The following is an 11,779-nucleotide window of genomic DNA, read 5'->3' as shown; positions in this document are numbered from 1 at the left end:
TGCTAATATTGGCAGAGAGCACTAGTTACATTGTCGTTATATTTGGTGACAATAGTCATTATATCAAGAGTGTCAACACTGGACTGTTTAATCAGTGGAGTGACAATTAATTATTTAAAGTATCTAAAGTACAATACATTTAAATAAAAATAAGTCTCTAGTGAGACTAGATACCTACGATTAAAATGTGATCATAAATTGTTAAGCAACAAAAAACAATCATGACATTTACAGTATACATAATATACTTTTCGGTATCATATAAAATTAGGAAATGGCACATGACTTCACCCTTCTATTTCTATGGGATTTCACACTGTGAAGTGGTGTTTGCAACAATGGACCAAAATAAACAAACTGCATGCGTATAAACATACAAACTAGAGTTCAAGAGGATCCTGATGAGCAAAGACTTGCCTCTTCTTTGGAGAAAATATGAGGTCATTCCAACAAGCTGTATAAAGTGGGGACCATCATCTCACCCCAGCTTTTATGTCAGATGGTTTCAGATTTCTCTTCCAAACAGGAGGGATCTAACAAAAAATGTAGTCATCAATTCTGTCAACGATTTGTGAGCCTAAAATCAGAAGTATAAGAAGACAATATTACTGGTGGAAGTAATGCCGGCTCTAAATGTCGTCCCAAAAAAGACAGCAGGCGTCTCCAAATCAAGCCACTTCCAAGGAACATGAATCCTGTAACAAGCCAGAAAACGCGAGGATCCTGGAAATACACACAAGTGTGTCAACAGATATCATTTTGGTTGTTATTGCCAGAAAAAACAACAACTTTTCACCTCTTCGAAAGACGATTCCAAATTCATGCCGAAAGCAACCCCAATCAGACCGAACAAGGAAAGTGAGAATGTACCCATGGTCAGTTGCAGGTTCAAACGCATCATCACATTTCGATGGCTAAAACACAAAACAGTTACCTTTTAGGTCATTTGGATTAGATTATGTTGCAGATTCTTCAAGAGTAATACAAACCTGTCCAGATTAATAAAGATCACACTCTCCGAGTCATCAATCAGGCCTTTCAGTTCCCTGGCTTTGTTGCCCAACTCTTCAGCCTAAACAGCCCAAAGTGAAAAAACGAAAATGGTGTGAGTAAAAAGTAGGTAGCTTCAAACCCAGAGCAGTGAAAGAAAGCAAAAGTTAAAGTATAGGGGACATTCTCCCTTTGGCTTAGTAATTTATTCCAAGCATTCGATTCAATTCAATTAATGGTTCATATGAACTCTATTACCTGCATGTAGTAATTATCCAATAAAAGTTCCATCTCCTCTGCATGATCAATCCCTAAATTGCTCTCTTCACTGGAAAGACAAAGATTTACTGTGAAGAAAAAATCTCACATAAGAATAATTTTTAAAATGTACGGTATGTACGGTAATATATTCAGAAATTATAACAAATACGGTCTGAAATGTAAAATCAAAATTACTTGTGTGTACAATCAAAATCACCTGTACAGTGAAAATAAAATCGGTGACCCGTACATATTTTGAGTTAAAAGTACACTTCACTTTCTGGGTGGAAAATTTTGTTTATAGAATGTTATACCAACAAGGCCCACAATTTTTCTTCACATTAAGAAAACCATTATTGTCCTTGACAAATGAGGATATTTAGCATGATTCTAAGAAATGCAATTGGTAGCTCATAATAGGATGATTTTTGATTGGGGTAAAATGTCCTGCCAAATGCAATGTGCTAATTCACAACTGTACATGCAAATACTCACAAAACTCTTGGGTCTGTCCACTTTGTGAGACAAAGTTCTTCAATAATTTCATCCTCATCCAAAATCTTCAGCAGGGAATCCTTAAAAACCTTAATGTCCGTTTCCAACTCTGATAAACTGTTAAGATTTTGAAGGAATAAAAAATTGCAACAAAATATCGATTAGATTCACTGTGTACGATTTGAAACAAATGTGACATACATAATTCATATTAATTCAACACTACTACTTCTGCTCATATTAGTTTGGTTACCTTTTACTGTTCTGTAATAGTATATGTAGTTTACTTCTATCGGCAGACAGGATTTTGGGATCCACGAGTGATTCCAAAATATCCAATATTATTGGTTCAACTTTGTTCAATCGGGTTTGAAGATTGTTTACCTGTTCAAAGCACGCTTTAGCCCTGTCTTGACAAGGAGTTCAAATGAGCTTGGACAAATAACTGATTAGCCTCACCCTGTGCTGCAATATGGCTTCCAGAGCCCTGAACTCAAAAGGGAGGGAGTGAGTCTGTGAAGCCAGTTGCGGGGCAAGCTCCAGAACCAGCCAGCGCTCTAATCCCAGACCACGGAAATCCAACACCAAAAGGCAATTGGGAGTCACAATTGCTTTCAGCGACTGTGGAGAAGCAAAAATTGGCACATAGAGAGGTCATGGGTTGCAAAATTTGCAAGGGCAGCACTGTTTTTCCGATCGTATTGCTTTCAATTTTTCCCCCTCACATCATTTTTAAAGCATGTAATCCAAGAGTCTAAGGTCCAATTGTCTGAACAGTCAATATTTGGAGGGAACAACTACATCGATAAATGGGCTGCAACCTGACAAAGCTGACCCTTCAGATACATAATCATTCCCTCAAGTTACCATACGCTCCAAGTTTTACATGCAATACATGAGCAGCTCTAATGCGAAAAGGGCAAAAAGTAATTTCAGGTTAAAGTTATTCAAGTGTTGCTAATTGAAGAGTCAGACACAACTAACGTAGCCAAGAAAAAGCAATCAGGAAATCAAGTAAGTAACTTGTACTTATGGTTGATTGACAGAAAACAAATTTGAAAATATATATATTTGAAGTAGGCACAGAGTATGTGACAATTTAGAGTGCGTTTTGTCAATGCTATAGGCCAGCTTTTAACCAATTATCCTAGGATACAAAATTTGTACATACTGTGAAAAAGAAAACTTGACTACAGTAATAATCCCAAAAGAAAATATGATTAAAAAACATTGACCAGCAAATAAACAATGAAGTATTTGTACTAATGGATAATATATCAATACATTATCCTGGCTACAAGGTATACATTTTTAACTACAACTCAATTATTTCCCCTTAGAATGGCTGTCAAGATGGGTTTTCTTCTCCTGTTGCTGTTGCCATTTCTGTCATCCAGCTGGGCTAAAAAACATAAGTGTCTGACTGCGTCTAACTGCAGCCAGTGCATCACGTTGGACCCACAGTGTGTGTGGTGCACTGGCCCTCATTTGAAACACCGATGTAACACCTTGCGTGGGCTAAAGAAGTCAGGCTGTGAAACACGTCACATGTATAACCCTCAAGGCAGTGTTCATGTCATCAGGAATGAGAGTAGGTAAAACAGTATTACTCTGTGGTGGCTCTAACTATATATACACGTATCGAGGAAAGGCTGCAAAAAAAAAGAAATGACATGTGATAGCATGTGAAATTTCAATGTGAAATGTCCAATGGTCTTTTACAGCAAAGAACCCAAAACAGGGACTGTTCCTGCATCCCCAGGAAGTGAGCGTCCATTTGCGGCCTGCTGTAAGACAGTCATTTGCACTATACTACGACACCATGGCGAGAAACCCTCTTACTCCAGAGATGGATATTGACACCAACCACTTGCCGGCTAAAGTCAACATCACATTCAGCAACATTCGGCATGGCAACATGCTGGTAGAGGTTAGCAAATCTAAGGCGGGTTGAGGGGAAGTGCTTGCAAACTCCCTTTCAGTTTAAACCAACCTAATGACATTGCCTTAGTAAATGACATCCTTGTCCACCTCTTGTCTTCTGACTTAACTCTAACTACTCTTCTTCTTTCATTACATCCACAAATCTGCGCTTAAGTTTCTCTTTGTGAGAATATTAAAATAATAATAATAATAATAATGATGTTACCCCTTTTGCCTAGGTGAACGTGGATGCTTCCCATTGTTACCCAACTAGTGAGAACTCAACTCAGAACCGGACAGAACCCTGGTTAGTCCACATTACACCCAGAGGATTTACACAAAGTCTCAAATTGGAAATAATGTTAGATTGTGAGTATCACCTATGTTTTGGAGAGAGGGGGAAGTGAAAAAAATGGTATTACAAAAGTCAAATTAAGGCACATACAAATGATATTCTGCAGGTGAGTGTGACTGCAAAGGAAACCGTGAGGAAAACAGTCCAACTTGTGGAGGACAAGGAGCTCTGGTTTGCGGCTCTTGTGAATGCTACCAACCCTACTTTGGAGAACACTGCCAGATCAACCCAGAGTCAGGCTTTGATAGAGATGATAAATATTGCCGTGAGGGACCAAATTCTCCATTATGCAGCAATAGGGGGACGTGTGTTGATGGCTACTGCGAATGTCATCTTAGAGAAAATCCAAATGAACGATATAGCGGATATTTCTGCGAGTGTAGCAATTTTGATTGCCCCTACCACAACAACAGGTATCAAAACACAATCTATTATTACTTGTTGCCAATCGGCATTTTTTTAATACATTTTATTTTGTCTGCAGAATATGTGGTGGGCATGGCAAGTGCGAATGTGGACAGTGCATTTGCGACAATGACTGGACTAGTGAAGATTGCAGCTGCACCTTTGACACAACCTCATGCATGGCATCAAATCAGCAGCTATGTAACAATAATGGAATGTGTGAATGTGGGAGTTGTCGTTGTGATCCGCCTTATGGGGGCCCGACCTGTGAGAGTTGCCCTTCTTGTTTAAGCCCTTGTGAGAATTATGCAGAATGTGTGGACTGCCTGGCGTTTGGGACTGGACCCAAAAAAGACAGGTCAGATCTTTGAGGTTATAATCATGATAGGTCATTTTTTAAATTTTCAAATTTCCCCATTCTAACTGAAGGTATCATCTGGTTTTCAGGTGTGAAGACGAATGCAACCACCTCATTTTGACAAAAGTGGCGAATAAAGAGGATATGCACGCACTCTGTAAAATGAAGAGCCACGAAGACTCTTGTTACTTCTATTTCAGCATTACCCAAACCCGCGAAGGGACATACTGCAAAGTGGCAGCTGTGAAAGAATGTCCACAGGGAAAATGATGCAAGAGGCTCAAGCATCATTTACATAGATTTTGGCTTTCTCAAACATTGTGCACAAATCTGGTGTTATATTTCATTTAACATGATTATTAGAGTAAAAATTTGCTTTTGTTGCATGCTTCAGTGTTACACAAAATTAATAAATAAATAGTGCAATTATTCTTTGATCAATTATTGGCTTACCTCCATTCGTAGGATAATGCAGTTGTTCCTGGTGCTGAGGCTGCTACTGTGTTGAAAGCGAAGATCCCTAGCCTGAAGACTTAGCTCTTGGCAAAGCTCTGTTTTCTTTTTCTCTAAGAGAAAACCAAACCAACCAAAAATAGTCTGTGAACTTTAACAAAAATTACTTTCACATGACCCACCTTCAGGTGGCTGTTGTGAATGAGATACTGCCCTTTTTTTAACACTTACCGAATGATGTGACATTTCCTTCTTGGTCAAATCTCATCTGTAACAATACAAAAAAAAAGTGACATGCAAATGGAGGCAAATTGAGCAAAGTAACAACATTTCAAGAAATATGATTTCAATTCATTGGGAAAAGATGTAGTGTAATTGTTAAAGCACTCTACTCCATGTCTATTGAAGTAGTGCTCACCACGACAAAAGGTGATGGCACAGTGGAAAGGGGAGTTTCGGTCATTCTGCTGCGTACAAAGGTCACTGTAAAAAGAAAAAAAAACACTGGTAATACTCGAATTGGGAACAGATATTCTACCATCACTGTGTGAGTGTGGAGTTTGCATGTTCTCCCCAGGCTTGAGTGGGTTTTCTCCGGGTACTCCGGTTTCCCCCCACATCCGAAAAAAAACATGCATGCTATGCTGGTTGAACACTCTAAATTGCCCATAGTCATGAGTGTGAGCATGAATGGTCGTCTGTCTTTTTGTGCCATGCGATTGGCTGGCCTACCATTCAGGGTGTCTCCCACCTACTCACCTTAGCTGGGATAGGCTCCAGCACCCCCCATGGCCATGATGAGGAAAAGCAGTTTGTAAAATGAATGAAATAATTCTACCATTCCTCTGCTACAAGTGTCACTTTATTTTTACATTTAGGAAAAACAAGCAAATATCTGAGGAATGAAGTAAAAGATGATCATAAAAGTATTGCTAATATTACTTACCAGGCCATGCTGCATTTTGCAACAGATTCCTGTTTCTCTTCAAGCAATTTGGACCTCTTCTTCTTGAATGAAACACGAAATTACAGCAAAGTGCCCTCAGAGCACCTTGACTGTTGTGCAGTGGTGGTGGCACTGTGTATCTTGTGCAGCAAAACATGGCACGACCAACAAAAGGACCGCGGGTTTGATTCCCACCCACCCATGGAAGAGCACTAACTAATCTTAACAGGCGTTTCGAATGCACAGGTCCTCTGTTTGGCAGATACATCACTGTAATATCAACAATAGCCAAGGTAGGATGAATTAATAAATAATTGACTTGTTTTGAACCTCGGGTTGGAAGGATCTAGTACACAACGACAGGGAAAGACAATAGTATGAGGTATTCATTTTTTGCTGCCGTATTTGGAATACCGTACACATCATGTAGCCTTCTGTAAGCGACTGTCATCCTGTTATTGGTGTTATGCTAGTTAGCATAGCAGCTAACAGGTGACATTCTGTACTCTATATTGAATTATCAATTTAAAAACTTACTGACAGTACGCTCACACACGGGGAGCACAAGAGAGCTTCACGTCGCTAAACATAAAATGAGTCATGGACACAACAGGCAATAAATGTCGCGCTTTTAGCCTCTAAAAACTTTGGAGACAAGATGCGTCTTACCCATAAGGCAACGCGAAGACGACAAAGATCTCAACGGTAGGAGCTTCACTCTTCATGCATGCAAGTGTTGTTGAAATAGGCATCACAACCTGTAATTATAATCAATGTTTGTAAGAATTTTCATCTAAATAATTTATTTATTTGTATACATTTATATTTTTAAACGAAAAGATTCTGAAACATCAATGTCCTTTTATGATGATGCGTTCAAGTTCCTCACGCAATCGGGGAGCTCCATCAGCATCAGCATCAGCATCAGCATCAATAGAAGGAAGATGCTGCGGCGCAGAGCAGGCGTGCCGAAACGGGGCCGGAGGCGACCTTAATCCACCTCGATTACAACCCAATTCCCGTTTCAGCCCATTGTTCGCTTTTGCGTTTTGTTGTCAAGACCCTGCATCATGTTCCCATCGTGCTGCACCAAGCCTGCGGACAGCGGGGGGAGGAGGAGCTCCATGGCCAAGCTCCTTCTGGGGGTGTTTGTGGTGTACATGGCCCACACCGCATGGTTACTATACGGATTCCTCAATACCAAACCCTGTGAAGATGACCAAGGGATGGGTTGCATCGCTTCATATCTGTCGGCCAAACCCAGACTGCAGGTAGCTCCTGGTGCTCAAACCCAAATCTACTGATGAACTAAGAACTTATGTTTTTTTCTTTTGTTTTCCGTCTAGTTGAGTTTGTTCACCTGCCTCCTTCCAGACAACAGTCAGCTTAACCTGGCTCTAAGAATTGATTTGTTCGACCCTCAGTCTGCATTTGAGAGGTGAGTTTTACCCTCACCTAATGCACGGATGTTTCTGTATTCTCTACTTGGTATACAGATTTAAAAAAAAAAAAAAAAAAAACATATGCTACACATATTCTAAAAATAAATTGAAATCGGGCTTTAAGTTTTAATTCTTGTTAACAAACAATTAGGATGATTCTCTAAATGAATCTTTTTTTTTTGTTTGTATTGTATGTGCCAGCACATGTCAAAACAAAGTACTTAAACATTTCTGTAATGAGAGTTTAACTGAATCAGTCATCAATATAGGGGCACAATTTTGCCTTTCATCATCTGTGTTTGAATTTGGAATCCAACCTCATTTAAATTCTAATTCTAATTGAAAGCAATTTTACGCAGCATGTATTAACTTTGTGTATTATGTAAATGTGATTGATTCAGACAAGCCTCTGAACATAATAACAATTTTTACTCCCACTTGCCTACTATGTTGCATTCTTCTGTCCGTGTAGGCAGGTGAACATTCCCTTGCCAGAAGAGACTCGAGCCAATGGCAGCTTGTATGCGGTGGTGTATGTTCACAAGTCTGGCATTTCCCCTTTGGATGACAGCCGAGAAGTCCACCACGCTGCTCTGCTTACAACCCACATCAGCCCTGCAAAAGCAGAAGGGCACAGAGACCCACAGAAGGTACACTCACTTTTATTAAGTTATTCATCTGCATTATGGAAACTTAAAAGAAAGAAAAACCTGTATTGGGGATGGGTTAAAAAATATCTACTTATTTTATGGAGGTATTTTAGTTATTGTACTATTTGTACAATAATTAAATTGAAAATAAGATGTGATACTTAAGGAGCATATAACACCTGGATCAGGTGTACCCTAGTGGAAAGAATCTTGTTTAATCTAGTGAAATAGTTTTATATTTTTGAACAATTCATTTGTGTTTTCTGGGTGTTAGGGCTCCAAATTACAGCAGGCGGTAGCCCACTGGAGACCCCGCCTGTCTGTCACAATGATGTCAGAGGACTTCCCATTCACCAAAGGAGGAATGCCAAGTGATATGCGCCGCTACGTTAGAATGTAAATAACATAATGAAAAGAGAAATTTACACAGATCATTACATCCATCCATTTAAACTTAATATTCTCTGTCAGCTCACAGGAAGGAAGACGGATTCTCTACCTTCCTCTACTGCTGATTGACGAGCTCAGCTTCAGAGTCAAAGATCTCATGGTAAAGAATACACAACTGAAAATTTCAGGATGAATCTAAAGGCAGCCATTATTTTCATGACTTAACATTGAGTTAAATGGCAAAATTCTTAAACAGTGTTTGTCCTTTTAAATTTCCAAGCATGTCTATTTCCACTGTGACTTTTAGTGTAGGTCGTGGAGTTCATTTACCTGTCTATGTGATTTTTTTTCTCTCTCAGGAGATCAATAGAAGCACTACCCATCTTCCCCTCACTGTGTCCTATGAGGGCATTTCTCTGACACGGTTCCGATTCTGGGTTCATCTCCAGGATGTGGTTTACTCCCTTCGGCAGTTTGGTGAGGATGAATGGAGGAACCCTTCAACAGAAATTCTTTGCAATTTGGGCGTAAATATTAACCCAAAATCGATTACCTTCTTCTTCATTTAGGGTTCTCAGAAGAGTACATTGATGAGATTAAAGGGACCCTGGTGGGTTCTAATCTGTACCTTCTTGTCCTCACTGCCTTCATCACAGCTTTGCAAGTAAGAATGGAGGGTCACAAACTCCTGAATATTTATCAAAATATTCAAAATTGTTCACAGATATGATTGGAAATACTTTTCATACCTTGCGACCATTCCATGGTGCTCCAACTATCTCATATGTACTAGTACTATTGAAAATAGAGATAAACTGTATAATTTAAAAGAGGACTAACCTCATATGTTTACAGCTCATCTGTGAATTTCTGGCTCTGAAAAATGACGTCGGCTCTTGGAGGAAAAAGAAGAGCATGGCTGGAATGTCCAGGAAATCCGGTAAGATGTTTTCCAAAGTCAATACTGTGTTTTATATATGAAACAATTTGAGATTACAAAGCAATGTGTTTTATCCACTTTCCATAAAAAAAAGTTTTGTGGCGAAGTTTTGGTACTTTGCTGATTTTCCTGCGCCTGCTTGAGGAGACCAGCCTGTTGGTGCTACTTCCAGTTGGGGTGGCAGCATGTGTGGAGGTAGATCTTGTCAGAAATGGAGGGAGGATAACAAAAAAAAAAAAACACCATAGGGAAATTAAAGTGGGTACCTGGCTTGCTGTCTCATCAGGTATGGAAGGTGTTTAAAGTATTTCGGATCAACGTGCAGTGGGGACGACTCTGGGTGAGTGCTGAAAAAAAACACATTCATGTCAGCATCTGTGTGAATTTAACAAGGGAACAAATCTCATATGAAGGTAAACAAGATGGATGAAGAAGAAAAGCGTACAGTGGAGTTTGACAAACAGGTGCTTCTTCTTTTCATTGTGATGATGGAATGGAATGGGTTTTTTTCTTTCTTTCTTATTTTATGTGTTGTGATTCTCTCCAGGCGTCCACATACTTGTCCTACTTGATCTATCCCCTGTGCGTCAGTGGGGCTATTTTCTCCCTGGCCTACTTAAAGAAAAAATGGTGAGCTTCCCCCAGTTGTTTTAATATCTATTTTATCTCATTTTTATTCAGGGCACAATCTTCCCATTGAAAGATTGTATCAAGCTAGTTGAATTGTGTATTTTCCAGGTTTAAACACACTCTGATATAAATCAATAGTAAAATGGGTGACAAAATACACTTATGATTAATATATGTTGTTGACTGATGAAATGAATTCAAATTGATTCAGGGTAGTGAAAAGTCTTCCCACCACGTATGATGAAATTCTTTATTCCAGCCTACCAAGCAATCGTATAATCAAGAACCCAAAATATTTTGTAAATCAATTGATTAATGTATTCCTTTTTCATAGTTATTTCTCCTGGATGATCAACAGCCTGGTGACAGGTCAGATCATATACATTTTTATCATGTTATTTGTGCTATTTTCAATTTCCTTCGGCTGCCAAATGTGTGAACTTACAAAATTGTCTACATTTTCACTGGAATATTTGCCTAAATTATAAATATGCTTATTTTAAACTTTTGAGACATAATTTTCCAAAAAGTGGTACTCTGAGATGTTGGTAAACTACATTTAATATCAGCTATTTTTTGTTTATTTTTTAAATTGTAGTTAACACATTTTGCAAATAAATACAATCAAAATGCTTGAGTAACTTTGACTGCAATTAAATGACATGTAACAATACCCCATTAAGACACTGACATCATGTATTAGTTCATTTTTGGAGTTGTGATAAGTGTCTTATTTTACAGGAGTGTACGCATTTGGTTTCCTATCTATGGTTCCTCAGTTATTTATTAACCACAAGGTGAGTCTGTTTCTTAAAATCTTTTTAAGTCTGTTCTTTTACATCTTAAAACTGGAATGTAGCACTCACCTATTAGATGTTATGTGGCTTTTCCTCATCAGCTGAGGTCTGTGAGCCATCTGCAGGGGGCAGTGTTGATGTATAGAGTAAGTTGGATTACTTTTCCTTCCAAAAAAAAAAGAATACTACAGATAAGTCTCGTAGTATTCTTTTTTTTTTCCTCACCATTGGGATTATTATTTTTCCTTTTGTACCAGGGAGTCAACACTCTGGTGACAGACATGTGCTCCTGCGTTGCCACCCTCTCCTCCTCTGATGCCTTCTTGTCTTCTTACCAACTCTCCTGTTTCAGAGATGAGATCTTTTTCTTTATCTACCTCTATCAGAGAAGGTAAATCACAACATTGTTCAACAATGTAGAAGTGAGTCTCTGAAAAACATGGATAGATTTTAGTGTAACAATCAACTCTAATTCAATGTTGATGGAAATAATGACAGACCTTGATTATCATGTTCCGTTTTACATCAGGTGTTTCATTCCAAAAGCCAAAAGGTCAGAGTGTGGATCACACAGCAAGAAAGTCAAGACTCAGTGAGCAAGCACAAGCAGCAGCTCCCCATCATTCCCTCATTCATCGCATCCTTTCTAAAACTTCATTTCCTGCCAACATATCATAAATACACACATAATGGGCCATTGTTTTGCTGCAGCTCAATGAAGATCACTTGATAATTGACACCTAC

At 38.8% G+C, this 11,779-nt stretch overlaps 3 protein-coding genes across 3 annotated transcripts; 2 read left to right on the top strand and 1 right to left on the bottom strand.

Moving 5' to 3' along the window:
- Positions 1–70: 70 nt before the first annotated feature.
- Positions 71–7,301, bottom strand: mrs2 (magnesium transporter MRS2). The gene is made up of 12 exons (XM_077720218.1): positions 6,187–7,301; positions 5,659–5,723; positions 5,472–5,508; positions 5,241–5,353; positions 2,206–2,367; positions 2,000–2,130; positions 1,747–1,863; positions 1,249–1,318; positions 990–1,072; positions 797–914; positions 610–723; positions 71–533 (listed from the first exon to the last, which is right to left on the bottom strand). Exons 1-12 carry the CDS (start codon positions 6,452–6,454, stop codon positions 474–476), a joined length of 1,338 nt encoding a protein of 445 aa, XP_077576344.1. The 5' UTR covers positions 6,455–7,301; the 3' UTR covers positions 71–473.
- On the top strand, positions 2,604–5,228 carry LOC144198949 (integrin beta-1-like). The gene is made up of 7 exons (XM_077720216.1): positions 2,604–2,760; positions 3,087–3,337; positions 3,471–3,676; positions 3,909–4,038; positions 4,131–4,437; positions 4,509–4,787; positions 4,877–5,228. The coding sequence occupies exons 2-7, from the start codon at positions 3,088–3,090 to the stop codon at positions 5,055–5,057; spliced, it is 1,353 nt and encodes a 450-aa protein (XP_077576342.1). The 5' UTR covers positions 2,604–2,760; position 3,087; the 3' UTR covers positions 5,058–5,228.
- LOC144198948 (lipid scramblase CLPTM1L-like) lies at positions 7,045–11,641 on the top strand. Its single transcript, XM_077720215.1, has 17 exons — positions 7,045–7,457; positions 7,533–7,624; positions 8,101–8,278; positions 8,553–8,674; positions 8,750–8,828; positions 9,028–9,145; positions 9,238–9,332; positions 9,524–9,608; positions 9,703–9,803; positions 9,895–9,948; positions 10,022–10,072; positions 10,156–10,238; positions 10,573–10,607; positions 10,980–11,035; positions 11,137–11,181; positions 11,293–11,426; positions 11,565–11,641. The coding sequence occupies exons 1-17, from the start codon at positions 7,257–7,259 to the stop codon at positions 11,629–11,631; spliced, it is 1,596 nt and encodes a 531-aa protein (XP_077576341.1). The 5' UTR covers positions 7,045–7,256; the 3' UTR covers positions 11,632–11,641.
- The last annotated feature ends 138 nt before the right edge of the window (positions 11,642–11,779 follow it).

This window comes from Stigmatopora nigra, chromosome 7 (assembly GCF_051989575.1).
Source record: "Stigmatopora nigra isolate UIUO_SnigA chromosome 7, RoL_Snig_1.1, whole genome shotgun sequence".
NCBI classification, from domain to species: Eukaryota; Metazoa; Chordata; class Actinopteri; order Syngnathiformes; family Syngnathidae; genus Stigmatopora; species Stigmatopora nigra.
This window is presented reverse-complemented; position numbering and strand designations above follow the sequence as displayed.